This window comes from Pseudopodoces humilis, chromosome 1, assembly GCF_049639895.1.
Source record: "Pseudopodoces humilis isolate 2021_Gansu_Grassland_sample_001 chromosome 1, ASM4963989v1, whole genome shotgun sequence".
In the NCBI taxonomy this organism is placed as follows: domain Eukaryota; kingdom Metazoa; phylum Chordata; class Aves; order Passeriformes; family Paridae; genus Pseudopodoces; species Pseudopodoces humilis.
Window position 1 is genome coordinate 42,723,810 of NC_142200.1, and position 18,728 is coordinate 42,742,537.

Genomic DNA, 18,728 nt, shown 5'->3' on the forward strand with positions numbered 1-18,728 from the left:
AAACTGCTTTCACATCCCTTGCCAATCCATGATAATACTTACCTGTTGTTTCAGAGTATCTTCACCTTTGCTCTGACCTGCCCCTTCTTTGCTTGGTATTGGCATTGCTTTGTATTGTATTTGTGCAATGTATTGGCACTCAGCAGTGAATAATTTCCTTTTACAGCTTCCATTTTGAATGTATATGGTTGGCTAGTTATTCTTTCTATGGTATTGTTCCTTTTCACATTCTGTTTGAAATTGCGTGATAACTAGAGCTGAGAAACAATCTTCAAAGGGAATCCATGTTATTATGAGAAATGTTACAGATTTTCCTTTTTTCTTCTAGGCATCGATTTTAAAGTAAAGCCAGTAATGTTTAATGATACAAGAGTGAAACTTCAAATATGGTAAGTTTTAATTAGTATCACAAAAGAAAGCCAACTAAATTGCATTATGACATGAAAAATCTCATCTACTTTTAATTGTGTGTCTTCATAATGTGCAGGTGCTCCTACTAGATAATTTTTAAATTTTAATTTAGCCTAGGAAGGAGAGTATATTTTTTGCAGCAGCTAATGTAAGTTAAAAAGATGGTTGTCACTGGGTTGCATTAGCAATAAAGCTTGCAGCATACAAACAAGTGCAGATCTATGTTCCATATGAAGTGTATTTAATTGTATAGGAACATTGAAAAAAGTGACAAAGCAAGAAAATATTACATTTCATTACCCATCAAATGTTTGTTCAAACGGGTCACCAAGAGAAGTGATTTCTGATAACATGAATCTTTGGGAATTTTTTGGTTTGGAAGTTTTTCTAAGGTTATGTATGCTTCTGACACCTAGCTCTCCAGGCATCTAATACTGAAAATTATCTTTATTTACTGGTATTTAACTTCTCAAGGAGTAAATCTGTATGTGAATTATCTGACCGGTATTAGATCTGCAGTTATTCCATCTCAGGCTTTAATGCAAAAATATTAGAGGGTTGTTTATAGCTTTCTTAAGGCATAATTCAAAGAATCATAGAATGGGAAGAAACCCATCAGGATCATCGAGACTGACTTGTGGCCTTGCATAGGACACCAAGAATCACACCATGTGCTTGAGAACACTGTCCAAATGCTTCTTGAACTCTGTCAGGCTTGATGCTGTGACTGCTTCCCTGGGGAGCCTGTTCCAGTGCCCAGCTACCCTCTGGGTGAAGAACCTCTTCCTGATAGCCAACCTACCTGCCCCTGACTCACCTCAAGTCCTGTTACTAGTCATGAGAGTAAAGAGATCAGTATCTGCCCCTCTGCTTTGCCTTGTGATTAAGTTGTAGACTGCAGTGAGGTCTCCCTTCAGTCTCCTCCAGGCTGAACAAACCAAGTGACCTCAGCCACCCCATGTATGCCTTCCCCTATCCTCATGGCCCTCCTTTGGATGCTCTCTCAGAGCTTAATGCCTTTTTTAAATTGTGGTGCCCAAAACTGCCCCCAGCACACGAGCTGAGGCTGCCCTGGTGCAGAGCAGAGCTGGACAATCCCCTTCTTTGGCCAGCTGGCCATGCTGTGCCTGATGGCCCCCAGGACATGCTTGGCCCTCCTGGCTGCCAGGGCACTGCTGACTCATGTTCAACTTGCCAGTGACCCCCAGGTGCCTTTCTGCAGCCCTGCTTTCCAGCATCTCATTCCCCAGTCTGTACACACAACCAGGATTGCCCCGTCTCAGATGCAGAATCCAGCAGTTGCCCTTGTTAAACTTCAAGCTGTTGGTGATTTCCCAGTCAACCTCAACAAACTCTTGATTTGTCAAGGTCTCTCTGTAGGGCCTTTCTGCTCTGGAAGGAGTCAACAGCTTCTTCCAGTTCAGTATTTTTGGCAAACCTACTTAGTGTCCCTTTGAGTCCTGCATCCCAGTGGTTAATGAAGATGTTAAAGAGAACAGGGCCAAGGATGGAGCCCTGCAGAACCCCACCAGTGCCCAGACCCCAGCCTGATGTCACCCCATTCACTGTAACCCTTTGTGACTGACCTGTGGGCCTGTTGCTCACCCATCATTCAGCATTGGTTTTCCAGCTGTATGCTGGACATTTGGTCTGGAAGGTACTGTGAGAGATAGTACCAAAAGTTTTGTGGAAGTTCAGTGAGATCACATCTATTGGCTTTCTTCGATCAGCTAGATGGATTACCATTTTATAGAAGGAAATCACATTCAACAAGCAGGACTTTGGCCTGCTGTGCTGGCTGCGACCAATGACTGTGTTGTCCTCCAGGTGTATCTCCCAGAATAATATTTTTCACTGTTTTACTGAGCACTGAAGTGAGACTGACAGGCCTGTAATTTCCAGGGTATTGCCCTTCTTGAAAACTGTGTCAGCTTTACCCAGCTTCTGGTCAGCTGGGACCTCTCCAGACTCCCAAAACTGCTAAAAAACTGAGAGAGGCTTTGTGATGACATCAGCCAGCATTTGAGAATTCTCAGATGAATCCCATCAGGCCTCATGGATTTGTAGGGATCCAGCTGGAGAAGCAGATCCCATTCAATTTCGGGGTTGACAGGAGTTGATAATTTGCACAGTCATGATCCTCCAGCTCAGGGCACTGAGACCCCCTTGGTCTGTCATCTGTGTTGAAGACAAGAGACAAAGAATGTGTTAAACACCTCTGCCTTGTCCATGTCGCTTTTGGTGAGTTGACCATCCTCATCATGAAATAGGCTGATGCTATTTCTACACTATCTTTTGCCATTCTTATATTTGAAAATACTTTTTATTGTCTCCCATGTTTCTGTCAGCTTCAACTCCAATGTAGCTTTGACCACACGAATTTTCTCCCTACAGTGGCAAACAGAATCTTTGTATTCTTTCCATGTCACCTGACTTTGCTTCCACTAGGCATGCACCTTCCTTATTTATTTTATTTTCCATTAGGTTTCACTTATGCCAGTGATGGTAAGTCCCTGGGACTGGGACAAAGCTTGGAGCTTCTGTGGTTTGTTCCTCTTTCTTGGTGTATTAGTGTAGAAACATTTGGGGTGTGGTACTTTGTAGCCAACATCTCCTGAAGCAGATTGGAGGATCCCATTTGTGTTTGTTTCCTCAAGTTTTGGCATTATGTGTAAGAATCACTGTGTCCATGTATTTTATGGCTTTTTCCCAAAACCTGTCTTCTACCTCAACCAGGTGCTGTTTGTACCACAGTTTACAAAGGGGTTTTCAGAATATGGGGATTTCAGCTGATATCTGATTTTTTAATCACCTGAGTTATTTATATAAAGAAGGAATGGTGGACTTGATTGCTCTCAGATTTCAGCCACTGGTTTGGCTTCCCTAGTAGGGCTGTATTATTCAGAATAAATTTTCAGCATATTTCTTTTATTGCTGTATCTGGCACACAGATTTTCTCTCATCTGTGATTTTTCTTGTTCCTTTCATGTTAGAGTACATAATTTAAAATTTGGACAATACTCCTTAAAGTAAAGTAATCTTTCTTGGGGATTCTGCAGTTTAATTTTTTAAAATATTTTTGTTTGTTTGTTTGTTTGTGTGTGTATCTGTTACAATTTCCTTCAGGGATACTGCTGGCCAGGAGCGGTTCCATACACTTAGTACCAGCTATTTCCGTGGTGCACAAGGCTTTGTTCTTGTATATGACATCACAAATCTGAAGAGTTTTCAAAGTATAACAATCTGGATGAATGACATATATGAGGTAAATATACCTGTCAGTGGTTGGTTGCTTAATGAAGGTAATTAATGTGTCATTTTAAATGACTGCATGAGATGTATTCTTCTTCCTGTATGTTTCTAACCAGAATTTCTTGCATTTAACTCAGCACACAGTGTGATAGTAGAATTACTGTCATCTGAAATTGGAACATGGTTTATATTTAGACAAGCCCATGCTGATGGAGGAATGTTTTCTGAAGTACTTCTAAAACATGGATTCCAATCCCTCTTTGTGCATGTAGAGTTATTGTGTGCTTGTCACTGGTGTGACATTGCATAGATCAGTCTGCATGAGCTCATCCTGGGATTTTAATTAGATTCCATATCAAAACTCCATATCACAGCCAGTGATTTCCCTTTCCTAATTTCATTACTTCAGTGTAGTTACCTCATCCCAAGATCAAAGGAATTAAATATCCTCTTTGTCCTTGCTGGATATTCCTTGCGAAGATGATTTCAAGAGGGAGGAAGTGGGATGGGAAGCTGTTTGGTTAGCTCAGCTGCTCATGGTGCTGCAGCCAGAAATATGTACTTTCATGTGACATAGGAAGTGATTCAACAGCACATGGCTGCCAGACGGGGTATGTGTTCCCACTGGAGCTTGTCAGAGCCCTCTGTGCCTCACTCTGACTTCCTAATGTGGTAGAAAACTGTCACAGAAAATGAAATGGAGTGGTTTTTCTGATCTATCAGTGAGTTTGAGAGGCTTATAGAAGGGTCTGACACTTATTAGAGCTGGAGTAAGGTAAACAGGTAGAGTAGGAAGAGACCTTCAGTGATCACCTAGTCCAGCTGCCCAGCCAATTATCATCTAGTCCAGCTGACTCAAAATTAAATTACGTTATGAAGAGCATTGTCCAGATGCCTCTTAATTTGGCTTGGGGAATTGACCATCTCCCCAGGAAGCATATTCCAGTGTTTGACCACCAGGAAAGAAATGCTTCCCAGTGTCCAGTCTGAGTATCAACTTCGAGCCATTCCCATGTGTCTCCTGTCTCTTGATACCAGGGAAAAAAGATCAGTATTGTTCTCTCTACTTTCCATCCTGAGGAGGCTGTCAGAGCAGTGTATTGCCCCTCAGCAGTAGCACAACAGTTTGTAGTTAGTATGCATGTGGAAGTTAGTGTAAGAATACAAGCAAGGTAGTGCTCTCCATTGATCAAAATCAAGTAAAGTTTCGGGCTTTTTTAAATACTCTTGTGATTAGATGCAGATGGATGGGAGAGTTTGCCTTGAGAAAGGAGACTTGAAATAAAACCATCAAATGCATTATTTTCTCTCTTCACAGCTTTAGTGTACAGCTGAATTAATGAACTACACATGATTGTATATCCAATAATATATATAATATATACATGGGGTATCTTATACCCTTAGGAAAACATTACGTTCACATTATCTCATTTTTAAGAACATTACTCTGGTGACCTAGTACATTATTGTAATTGACCTTAGAGCCATCTTAAAAGTCTTAGTGGCAACAGTGCCTGACTTCACTAATGTGTTACAAAGGAGATTTGATGACACAATATTCTTACTGGCTTGTCTGCACACACTTTAAACTAACATATCTATTTTATTATTTTGTTAAGAAAAGCATGTGCCTTTCTTCTGTTGGCCAAACAAAAGTCACAGCTAGATATGCCACTGGTTGTACAGTTTCATGGTTAATAAAGATTTAGCTCAGCAAACAGTATGATAGCAGGTTTGTTGTTATTTGAAATTAAAAATTATCTGCATATATCCATTCCTATCTATCTATCTATCTATCTATCTATCTATCTATCTATCTATCTATCCATCCATCCATCCATCCATCCATCCATGTATATTTCATCGTAAAATATTGTTCTGACTTCACACTGGCCCCAAAGGGGTCATTTTGTCCTCTCATCTTCAATTAGATCAACAGGATGATTGATTCAGTAGGCTACAATGCACTGGCATAAACAGGAAGAATGTATCAGGGCTGTATGGCTAGGGTGGAGGGTGGGTTGGGTCTAGCTCCTGTGACCACCATGCGGGTTTAGGTCTGCTGTAGTCAATCAGGAAATGATACCTGCACAAGCCTGCTCTCTGTTTGTGTTGTTTTAAAAGCTTTTGTGTGAATGTACTCAAGGTAGTAATATTTGGACTGTTTAATCTTAACCCCTGAAGGTACTTTTGTTTAAAGTTTAAAAAATGGAAAAATAATCTAAAACAATTTCTAGGAATGTAAATTGCGTGATTAATTGTACCAATCTCAAAACTAGCAATTAGTGTTGTAATAGAGCTAGATAGTAATAAAAAATTTAATTTAGTCCTAGTGGGATATCAATTTCTGAAGTGTCTTGGTGAAAATATATGGGGCTGTTCATTGCAAAAGAAATGCTTTTAAGCAATAACTGTTAAAACACAGGACATTTCATGAAAATTAATTACTTCCTGGAGGTCGGTGACATTCCTTGCGTTTGCTTTGGTCTGTGAATGCAAACCAGTTTTTAATTCCCTACAAATGCCAAGAATCAAAATGACTGTTTCTAGAGCACCATTTAAAATATGCAAGCATAGAAAAAATAAATAATTTTTAAAAAGGGAAACAGAGAGAATACAGGTTTCACTAAATACCACATTATTAGGTAATGTAAAGCGTACATCTGAACCAATCTGGTCAAACAGAAATTTCTGAGTCAATTCAGTTATTACATTATGGTCTCATTTTTTAGTTCCTTGTGCATAAAGATTTTAAGAAGAAAGTTCTTTAACTATCTGTTCAGTGTGCTAAGCCATTTTTGCACCAGTTGAAAATAACAATCCAAGCAATTTAGCATTCTTAAAAACTCCTATTGATTTTATAAAAACTGGCCAGTCAGTGCAATTACAGTAAGATTAGCAGTAATGTTCTCATTGTATTTCAGTTAGTTTATGTGTGGAATACAGCAGCTTTACTATTAAAAATGAATTATTGTCCAAGGAAATACAAGACACAAAGATGCTGCCGTATCTGTATTGCAGTAAAATTTGAATTCAGAACTAGATGAAACTGTAACATGACTGTACTTTTTAAAAGCTTTCTAGAAGAATATACTCACTCAGAGATTAATATCTTGAAACATTATTGGCAAGTCCAATATAGCAGTATTGGATTTGTAATGCATTCATTAGGAGGATGATAATTGCAGGAAGATAACTTTAGAACTGGAAACCATTCTTTATTTGTAGGATTTCAGGGTATGTCAAATTTATTAAAGTGCTCCTCCTGCTAACATGGCTTTTAGTTATTGTATGCACCTATTCTGAAAGGTTGATGCTATTTGGCCTTTGAAAATAAAATAAATGCAAGCAGCTGTGTACCAAATCCATTTGCAGAAAACAGTTTTTTCCAGGATGTTTTGAACAAGATTCCAATTAACACTGGCAAAAGGTTCCTCACAACAGAGTGGTTCAGATACTCAAATAGGTGCCCAGAGAGGATCACTTAAAGGAGCCACTTAAAACTCCATTCAGCAGGGTCTTGAGCAATCTGATTTTGAAGTTGGCCCATCTTTGAGAAGGGGACTAGACCAGCTGACTTATAGAAGTTCTTGCCAGCCTAAATCACTGCATTATTCACATGTGGCATCTGGGTCTCCAGAAATTGTTGACATAGATGGTAGATCTTAATTTACTTCTAAATACCTTGGACTGCTTTTAATTGTGCTAGTCTCCTGGTGTGGCCATGAGAGTTGGCAATACCAGCTCCTAACAATTATGTCTGTGCTGGAAATTGTCTGCCATCACAGAATTTTCTGCATGGAGAAGATAATTTTATTTTCTTGTGCATGTCTTGGTGACAGTAGTTGAGTGTTTTTAAAGACATAAACCATCTATTTGTCTTACCTGAAGAAGTGACCCCTCAAGCAGGATATGAACTGTGTGAATTGTTGAGTTGCTGCCATTTCTGCATAGTGCCCTTTTTTGGTTTGGTTCCTCTGGTGCTTTTGGGGAATTAGACTGTCTGTCAGTGTTTCTGCATCACACTTAAATAAAAGCAGCACAGCAAACTGCTTTACAAATGTAAATTAGTTTGACTTGAAACTCTTCTGAGTTTTTCTTGCTCAGATGGGAGAGCTTGATGTCAAAAGATCAAATTGTCCCAGTTCATAGATAGGTTTATTGTTATGGCTCTGATTAGAACTTAAAAGTCTTGCTCTTGTCATTTTACTAAATGGGTTTGTGTGTAGCCCTAGGTTGGTTTTGGGATAAATTGGTTTATATCTACTGCATTCTAAATTTACTAATAGACAAATAAATGTTACCATTCATTTGTTTCTACTGAAGTCCTGGAAACCAGGTATTTGTAACTGAGGTCATAAGGTGGTGCTTGGAAAAATATGTGGAAAGAGATGTGTTTGGCAATCCTGATATAAACACTGCCCATGTGATGCTTTTAAAGAGATTCTGAGGACAATCTATTTCTAAGAAATTGTTCTTCACTATTACAAAGGATATGTTTCTAGTGTCATTGTCTAATGGGTAAGAAGAAGAAGCTTCCCAGTTTTATGGCTTTCTCCAGCTCTGCCTTCATCTTGATGTTTGACCATGTGCATCTTCTTTAAATGTGAAAAGCTATATTAATGCTACATTTCTTCTTCAAACACAGATTATTTAAGAATTTCCACAGTGTATTTATCAGGTATGGGTTCTCAGTTTCACTGTTTTGACCTACAAATAAACTTCTGTTGCCTTTTCCATCTGTAATTAATGAGTATCAATGTCATGCAGCCCTTCACAACTCCTCCCTGGAGTTGTGGTGAAGGGACAAGTTGGTGTTCTGAAAGATGTATCCCTGGACAGATAGATTTATATGAGGAGTCTCAGTGAGCTCATAATCATCATAGTCAGTTTGCTGCAGGGGAGGTTGGGATTATTCTTGGTAGATTCTGTGTTCACCATTTAAGAGGTGAAGGGATAGTTTTTTCCAATAACCTGTAAGTACAGATATGGTGTAGTTTTCTTACAGAAAAGGTGTCTGCTACTTTTCATACTCACATAAATTCACAGCACTTCTGGAAAATAAAAACTGTAGGGGAAAAAAAGACCTAACATTTGAGAAAAACCCCACCCAAATCCCCAGACAAATTATAAACAAAATGGATGAGCAAGATATTTTTGCTTTTGCATTTTTGATTTCTGTTAATAGCCTTATAGTCAGGTTGTGTATTTCCCTGGCTGGGGGGACATTAAGCAGTAGGGCAGCGGGCATAGGTGGCCCCTATCAGTAGTGTGCTGCAGAGACTGTGGTACCGTGATGTGAGTGTCCAGTGTTCCAAATCCAGGATGTGGCACTGCTGAGTTTGCGGCTCTGCTGCTGCTCCCTCCCGTGGCCACTGCTCAGAGCAGCCTGCCTCCTGCTGCTGCCAGATCCAGCTGCCTGGGAACCCAGTGGAAGAAAAACCCTTCTGCAAAAACCTGGTGGCTCCAAGCAGTGCCAAACACTTGAGAAAACTCGGTCAGTCTCAGTAAATCTCTTGGCTCCAATTTTTCCAGAGAAATACAGTGATGATGTTTTCCTTTTCAAAATAAAATAATGTACGTATTCTCCAGGTTAAGATTATATTTATTTTAACCTTCAGTAAAATGTGAAATTTGAAATGTTAAAACCCAAAGAAAAACTGAGAGAGTGAACCAAAAATTGACATTTTTGAGATACCAGGGCAAAACTCTATCTAGAAAAAAATCCTTTTTGCCTTGATGAAATTTTTAATAGTACTTCTCCATAATATGGGGGAAAAATGTTTCCTGACTCTATGAGCTTACTCAGTGCTGACTTGCATAATAGGATTTTAACAACTGTAAAATAACCTTCATCTTTTTAGCTATAGATTTTGCATTTGGAAGGCTTATTCCTGGGCTATAAATAACAGAGTATGAGAATATACAGCAAGCTTTTGGAAGCACTGAAAAGCCATATTTTTGACCAGTTCAAATCATCAAAACCCATGCAGTTTTTATGCCAGCTGAGCACATGGTCAAACTTCTGCCTAGTTGTATTGACTTATTTTTTTAAGGCATCATACATAATCAGTTTTCAGAATTTTACATGGACATCATTTTGACTAACAATCTTCAGTTTTCTAAATGCAAGAAACTGCAAGATACTATCTTTTAAAAGAGAACTATAAGTGCTTTGGTGGAGGATCCAGACAAAGTGCAAATACATTAATACATTATATTGATGTAGAAATAGTAGTTGTTTGCAAAAGTAAATACTTTGTGATTGGTAGTACTAATAAATACTTGCTGAAAGGCCTGGTTCCTCAGACCTCATTTAAGTTCTGATACTATTTGAAGCTGTTTAGAAGGAACATTCCTACTGCAAAAGTTTAGAAGGAAATTCCTACTGCTGTTTATATAGAAATTAAGTTACAGAATTAATTCAGTGGGTTTGTGCATGCAGTATGTAAGTATTTCCCTCTAACCTTTAACTGCAGAATGAAATCAAATGTCACTTGTAAAACCTTCATCAACCTTCAGTCTTCTTCTGAATTAAAAGTTGATTATATAATTGTCTATTTACCCTATTTTGGGACTGATGTATGTGATTTTACATAGGAGAGCCACTGATCTTAATAAGTGAAGCTTCAGTGCATTCTTAAATAGCCAGCATTTTGGTCTGTTAATCCAGGTTAGATTTATTATTTTAGGCCTGTACTTCATACTCTTATGAAATTTACTTCATTTTAATAAGCTGTGGGTATGAAATGAATCTAGATGACTCTAAGAGGAGAATGGATTAAAAAAAAAAAAAAAAGAAATAGTGTTCCTTAATATTAAATTGTGCCTACTGATAAAGTCTTCAAATAGTTGTAAAAGCAGAAATAGACTAAAAATAGTATTCTGACATCCTTTAATGAAAAAAGGTTTTTCTCTGTATGGTTGTGATTGATTTTGTCTTATGTCAAACTTACAAATGTTAAGGATTTGACAGAGATCAGAGATTTCATCAAAGTCCCTGTAGAGAGATCTGCAGCCTGAGACCAGGCTTTTTGACTCATCAGGGAAGCTGTGGAAGCATGTACCTCCAGAATAAAAGCCATGGCATCAGACTACAGTAGCTTCAATTGTTTGTAGATTTGAAACCCTCAATGTCCTCCGTTTAAGCACCAAAAGTGATTTTAAATATTATGATTTTCACAACAAATTAGTTTTCAAATTTCACATGCTGTTGCAGAACTATTCCCTTTCCTTGTCATTATTCCAGTTGCATATAGTTACAGTGACTTATCTTAAAATAACACTGATGCTAAAAACCCAGTGCATTTCACAGTCATCATGCATGTGAGTGGATTAGAGGAACAGAGGAGACAAGGTCAAAAAGGTAGATTTTTCTTCCTTTTGAAATCAATGAGGTTTTAAAATTTTACTTCATTAAAAGTCTATTGCCTTCTTCCTAGTGTCTTGGAATAATCAGACTTTTATGTTGAGTTTGAACACTTTGAAAGTAATTTTACTGTCTGTGTGCAACAGTGAAGTACAGAGAGGTGCTCTTTCAGGTGCAGCAAATTCCTGCCTTTTTACTTGTGAGTGCTGGATGTACACCAGAGTCATATGCTAATCCATTAATCTATTACTTTAAGGAGGGCAGTGCCTGTGAATTCAGGGCATTTCCAGTCATTTTAAAGCCTCAAGATGGAGCATTCATCAGAAGATGGTGCCCATGCACCTTATACTTTATATCTTATAAAAGGGGTTGGAAATTACACGTGGCACTTCTAAATAGCTTTTTTCTGCTCTTTGCATTCTTTCTGTTTTCCTCCAAATCCCAGTAACTGGTGGAAAATATTTGCACATATGAAGGTCATGGCAGAATTTAGCCTTTACTTTCAAGGAAATGGTGTGCTGAAGGTTAGTGTGAGCTGAAGGTGAAGGGCTTTTGTTGTTTGCTTTTTTCTTACTTGACACTTATTAATGCTGGTTCTCTTTTAGAAAGCAGGTGATGAAGTGGACGTAATACTGTTGGGCAACAAGTGTGATATGGAGTCAGAACGGGTAGTTCCAAAACAGAAAGGAGAAAAGGTATCTTTGGTACTTTCTTTGGGTCCTCCTGAGTTTCTTAGTATGTGACTGAGCTGTTAAACTGAAAGTGGTAAAAAGCTTCTGAATTCCAAAAGTTCTATTAGGACTTGCTCTAGAAGAACAGTTGTGGAGTTCTGGAGTGTTAGAAATATATTAAATAATTCCTAGCTGATCTCTTTAGAATACCGGTTCTTTTAAATGTTAAGATACACTTTAAAAGTTTTACAGAAATCTTAGAGAGACTGCAGAAATATATATATATATATATATATATAAAACAGAATATATATACAACAGGAATCTTATATAGACTGCATTTTCAGAGTACTGTTATAATGTGTAAAATTAAAATGCAATACATTCTGCATAATTTTTCTGATACCACACATAACTGATATTTTTGCTACAGTCTGACTATAAAGAATATTCTGTCAGCCTGTGTAAAATGATCTCCATTGTCTGTGAAGAACCTTAAATAAGACTGGACAGATATTGGACATCCAGCTGCCCAAAACTGCGTATGTGATGTATACACACAGAGACTACAGTAGAATTTCATGCTGACCATGGGTGGGGGAAGAACTTATTAAATGGGGAGTGTTGTTCTAAAAGGAATAGCAAATGTCTCTCACTGTGAGCCAGTGAGGAAATTCAGAAGCTATGCTATGATGGAAGAAATTGAGATAATAATTAAATATTGCAGGAGTGTGTATCCTATATACCAGTAAATTTTGCTACTGCAAACTGTATGCATCTGTTCTCTGGAACTTGGCATTATCCCTCCTGTTATGCTTTCAGGCATGGTGAGTCAAGCAGGATGTCTCACGTTTAAAGAAAAACACACTGATAGCTTCTTGCCAATGATATAATTCCAGATTAGGGAACTTTAAAAAATAACATCACCTTTTGGACAACATTACACTCCTGAGATTTCATAGTTCACATGCAAGATGCTTTCAGTATTAATTTACCATGTCTGTGTACAAGGAATAAGGTTGCTGAAAAATACATGTTGTAGTCTCACACAAAGGATGCACTGTTAGAAACCTAGAGAGTCGCTGGATGCATGTGCACCAGAGGGCAGCAGCAGGGTTTTGCATGGGTATTAACCATGACATTTTCTGACTTCTGGGTTCTTAACCATGCAACCAAAATTCCTCTTAATGTAGTATTTTTTTTTTTCAGAAACAAATCATTACCTCCTCCACAATGAGTCTGCTTTCTAGATTTCCCCTGTGTTTCGAGTCAAGGCAACTCTTCTGTTACACTATTTCTTCTTTTAACATGATTTAGCATATGAGTACTAAAGGATCTGACTGAATGTGCTGGAGAAAGATTCCATTAGTAGAGAGAGAGAGACAGTAATTGTCCTCTCACTCTGAAGAAGAAAATATCCTTATTAAGAGGGGAAAGCAGTTTGATTCTAACTTTGACAAATAATAATTTGTAGTCACATATTTCATATTACCCTGATAGTATGAGCTTTAAGTGTTGTTTTGTTCAGTCTCTTGCACAGAGGAACTCTAGATTCCCTGGGAATCTCATAATCTATATTGGCATTTCTGTAAAAATCTGTTATAACTGAGTGGCTGTTGTATTTAATTTCATTTCAATTTAATGCTGAGATTTTTTTTTTTTGTTTCTTTTTGTACAAAACCATGTAATAATTAATTTTGTGCAAACTTATGTAATTGTGATCATTCAGAAATTGAGATGTTTAATTTTAACATTTTGAAGTATAATTTTCTTGTATTAATTGCTTCTTATTCATTTTGATAAAAGTTTTAAGTCAGCCTTTTTGGGCTCCTCTGTTCACCCCCCAATATCATCATCTTTTTCATTGAAAGATAAAAATGTTGAAGCTTATATGACTTGGTAGAATGTGGTTGTTTTTCTCCTATCAAATCTTTCTAACAGAAAAAGCCAAGTAAAATCTTCTTCCTTTTTTTTTTTTTTTCTTTTGCTGTCTTCATAACTAAAGCTGATTTATAGTTTCAAAGCTGATTTTTCACATGTAATAGAGCTCTGCACAGTTTTGGAATATTTCAGACGTATCTCTCTGATTCAGCACTAAGAAATCCTACCAACACTTTCCTAGGAAGTAGTATTAACATTACCTATTTTATTGTTGTTGGTAAGATAAAAGCTTATTTCACACAAGTTCTCCAAACTCCAAGGATATTATGAAATACCATTTCTTAGCAGCATAATTCCCACAGGTTTGTAAATGTATTTAGGTATTTTATTTATGGATCTGTTTAAGGTGCTCCCAAGGAAAAAAAGTAGTTCTTTGAATACACCTTTCTGTTGTCTTTCGGAGAGGGTGTAGCCAGATATGTGTTCATACTTTCAACTGCTTTACCACTGGACCAGTGGGGGTTTTTCCACTGAGCTATATTTTTGGAGGACTTGCTTGCCACAGAGTTTAGCAGTATGCAGGGTAAAGTGAAAAAATACTGACATTAATCTTCTGTGACCAATATTGTGCACGTGTAGAGGAAATGGGGGTGCATTGATAGATGTAGTAGGCAATATAGTAATATGACACAGAGAAGGCTCAAGTATTCAAGGTTTTTTGTTTGATTTGGTTTTTCCTTTCTTTGGTCTTCACAAGCAGAGCTTGCTCCCAGGCATCTGCAGGTACTGGAATGGTTTGGGAAGGAGCAGGTCAGCCAGCAGTGGGAAAGCTTTGGATTAGAAATTGCTTGGGAAAGTTGGACACGCACATAGACATGATGAAGTTTGCCCAGTTGTGCTGAAAGGGCTGATCATTGTGATTTAAGCCACTATCATTCAACTCTTAAAAATCATGGTAGTTGGGAGAGATCCCTTTTGACTAGAAAGATGCCAGCATGATGTGTATCTTCTAAAAAAGGCAAGGAAGAAGATTCAGGGAACTATAGGCAGCCTTGCCTCAGTCACATTGTTCGGCATCTTCATTGGTGATTTGGCTGATGATAGAAGGTGATTTGCATGTGACATGAGATTAAGGGGTGTCACTGGCACCCAAGGAGAGTAGGAGAACACCAGTTCTGTGGGACCTTGATAAACTTGGGAACTGGGTCAGCAGAAACATCATGAAGTTCATGAAGTGCAAAGATTTGCACCTGTGATGGAATAATCCAAGGCATGAGTCACTGCCCTGGTATGAAAGATTGATAAATTACAGTGAACACCAGCTTGAACATAAGTCACCAGTATTCCTTCATAGCTTTAAAGGTGCTGGGCTACATTAGAAGGATAATGTATGATAGATCTGGGGAGATTATTACCCCCCTTTCTTAGTGCTGGCAAAGCCACATGGAATGTTGTGTCCAGCTTTGGCTCTCCCATTTCAAGAAGGGTAATTGAGAAACTGCAGCAGGTCCAGCAGACAGGTATAAAGGTGATTAGGGTCTAGTATTCCATGAGGAGAGGGAGCTGGGTAAAAAGCAGGCTAAGGAGCAGTTACTGGTCTACAGCAACTGAAGTAATACTAAAGGAATGACAGAAATAGATTCTTCTCATTAGAGACAGACAATAAACAGAGGGGCAGCAAATCCTGGCTTGGGAGGTTCAGGTTGGACTTGAGGAGAACCAGTTGCACTAGAAGGTTGATGTAGCCATGGAAGAGGGTCCCATAAAGGCTACAGAACCTCCAACACTGGTGAATTTCAAGACTTTTGTAGGCAAAGCCAGGGCTGACCCAATATTGCGTGGGCAGTAGTCTCATTTCAAGTGGGGTTATCTTTCAAAATTATTTCTGTGATTCCATGATAAAAAGGGTTGGTTTGTGTTCATCAGAGTTTGTACACAAGTAACCTTTAGGAAACCTGTTACATGATACAAGGAAGGAAAAGGGATATTTAATAATAGTTTCTGTGTACTTCATAATCAGGAAGCCAGTTCTCTTTATTAGCCCAGTATTCTTTTATTGTTTGTATTTTTATTTATGAACTCTTACGCATTATTGTTTTGTACTGGCAATAGGTCAATGATCTTAACTTCCTGTAACAAGTTGCTGCAGTACCAAAACCAGTTCCCAGCAGTCCACTGAGTTTCAGAATCCCATATGAAGTTATAAAGTGGTCTCTGTCTAGTGAATCAGTTAGATCTCATCTTTATTTTCAGAACTACATTTTCTTGTAGCATTTTGGAAAGAAACCATTTTGCTTACTTTTTTTTTTTTAACCTTTAGTGTAATCTTTATTATATTTTGACTAAAATTTTGAAATCTGATTATAATACATGTGTATTGTGTTGGGATTTTTTCTTCATGCCAACATCTCAACGTTATCTGTAATGGAAATACACTGGAAATACAACAACAGGAGTAAACTAAATAAAACCAACCAATGTAAAGTCTATGCTGTCCTTCTAAGTATTTTCTCTCTTTGCCTTTTACCACAATATCTTTTTGCATGCATACGTTTTCTTTGCTTGCCTGTTATCTCTGTGCTTCTCTCTGTCTAGCATAAAGGAGTATCTCTTTTTTATATTTCATCATGCCACTTTTTTTCAACATTTTTTGTCATATTTTTATCTGCAGGCACTCCATTAGTTTCCTCTAAATAATTGCTTAGGAGACAGCCCATTTTCCAAATAAATCAAAACACTGAGAACAGACCCACGGGAGTTTATTCTTGTTATTTACAAGTAAAGATTGGTTAAAAAAGCTGTTTTGAAAACACAAGAATTTAAGAAGAATGTTTTCAGAGGCACCTGAAATTTATAAACAGAGAATGAATATAGAGTATTTTACTGAGCAATCATGTACTTAATTAGTGTTTCTATATTGTATAAGCAGTCAGAAAACCTCCATATTTCTTGCTACTAGTATTAGGAACTGGTTTTTTTCCTGAAGAATGTTTATTCCATTTCTTACGTTTGTTTTTCAGCTTGCTTGGGAGTATGGAATGCCATTTTTTGAGACCAGTGCTAAAGAAAATGTGAACATTGAGCATGCATTCTCAGTCTTGACTAAGGAAATCCTGGAAAAGGTAGGCTTCTTTCCTAAGGAGAAAGAAAATGGGAGATTTTTCTTGGCAGATTGGATAAAGTTGTAACTACAGAACAGTTTAAGCAAAACAGAGCTGATGCTGGTTTTGCCTTATGGAGTTAGTATTTTGGGCAAATCCTGTAGCTGCAGGCATACAGAGGAGGAACATGGGGGAGAAGAAGAAGAGAGTGGGACTCTATTGATGTGAATAGTGAAAGAAGAGAAAAACAGAAGAGGTGAGCAGGTACAATACAGTTCAGAGAGAAAGTGAAAATTCAGGAAGACTGTATTTGTGGCTTTATTTCCCATAGTTTTTTTTAAGGGAGTGGTTAACAGCTCCAGAGTAGTTCCACTTCTGTGCTAGGAAGATTCCTTTTTCCTTCTGCAGTGTGCACACAGTGAAGATGCTGCATCATGATGGAATCTGTGGAGCTTTTATGTTCAGCAATCAAATGTTTTATCCAAGGTTCATAGCTGTTTGTTTGGCTGATTTACACTAGTGCTTTTGAAGTTATCAGGGCCTAAAGATTTGACTTAATTAGTGGTAGAATCAATATTGTAGCTGTCAGAGTCAGCATCTCTAACTTGAGTGTGTTGGTTTCAAGGTCCTTACTCCTCAGAGTTGCAATTCTTTTGTAGGACTGAATTATTGTTCATTAGCTCTGAAAATGTTTTGCATTGCAATTTATTTTTAGGCAGTAGAATATTATTTTAGACATTAATAGATGTTCTTCATGCAATGTATTATCACTGTCATTCATCACCAATATTAGTTATACAAAACTAACCTTCCACTCCGAATACTCTTCAAGTCATAATAAAGATAAATGAGCAAAATTACTGACAAAGTCACAAGTCGCAGTGTTTTGATTAAGTAGCCATAGGGGATGGTCAGAATAATAGCTCAGGGTTGGACTGCTTCTAAATCAGGGTCCTGTCATACTACATAGTAACACAAACTGTAGTTGGTTATTTTGTGGGAGAAAAAGAAAGGGCAAGAAATATTTTGGTTGCTTTAACATGAAAACGAAGCTCAGCAATATTTGAACAGTCAAATACTGTTTAGAACAGGAGGATAATGGCAGGTTCTTGAGTTATTGAGCTTGGAAAAATGTCTCAAGTAAGATAACTCTGATTTTGTTCTAAATGAAAAATGTCTAGTGTAAGTAGAGAATATATTGTTAGTATGAAACATGAAAACTACAAAACAATAGATATGATCATAACTGCTGCAAAGACAAATACGTGTGAAGTATTTATGCATTTCTGCAGAGTGTGTTTGGATAATATCTAAGAGAATTCTCTGTACATGCAGAAATGATGTTTGGGTATTTTTCATATTGAGATCACCTATATTTATTTTACAGTAAGTGAAACTTCAGTATTCCTACTCACCTTCATGCAAATTCATGGGGTTTGTAGTGTGGACATGGGAAAAAAATTCAGACCACGTTGAATATGTTATATTACTGCTTGGTTTTAATTAGAACTGCTTTGAACAGTTGTATGCTCTGTGTATGTGTGTGTGTGTTTGGAAAACAAGCCCATGAGAGTGTGTCATACTTGTTTGTAGTAACGATTCACCTTTGCTAAAAATATTTTGAATCCTGATAAGGCATCATGTACCATTACTTTGGTGTATAATTTGCCATTTTCAGTAAAATGCATTTGTTGATTTAAACAAGAGCCCCTTTAGCCCAATTGGTTTTACCACTGGCCTGATAAGAAAGTGTTTGCTGGGAAAAAAAAAATCTACCATACAGTTTCATCATGGTTTTCAGGTTCGACAAAATAATTTGCCTGTTCACAAAACTGTGAAATCTGAATGTAGTACTTGAATTTTAACTTCCTCTAACTGATGAAATTTTGGAGAATGGAAAATGCAGAAGCAAGTGTGACTAGTAGCTGTGAAAAATTACATGATAGATGCCAGTCTGAGATAATTTCAGTTACACATCCATTTGGTAGTGGTGAAATACGTATTTGCTGATTGTAAAAAGGAGATACAGCTTTGCACAGT

The 18,728-nt window shown here is 37.5% G+C and overlaps 1 protein-coding gene across 1 annotated transcript in view; it reads left to right on the forward strand.

Moving 5' to 3' along the window:
- Positions 1-18,728, forward strand: part of LOC102111060 (ras-related protein Rab-10-like) — a 32,068-nt gene that overhangs the window by 5,834 nt on the left and 7,506 nt on the right. The window contains exons 2-5 of the mRNA XM_014253345.2: positions 329-389; positions 3,538-3,676; positions 11,641-11,730; positions 16,608-16,709. Of these exons, the coding sequence (XP_014108820.2) occupies positions 329-389; positions 3,538-3,676; positions 11,641-11,730; positions 16,608-16,709 (392 nt within the window). The remainder of the gene's footprint in view (positions 1-328; positions 390-3,537; positions 3,677-11,640; positions 11,731-16,607; positions 16,710-18,728) is intronic.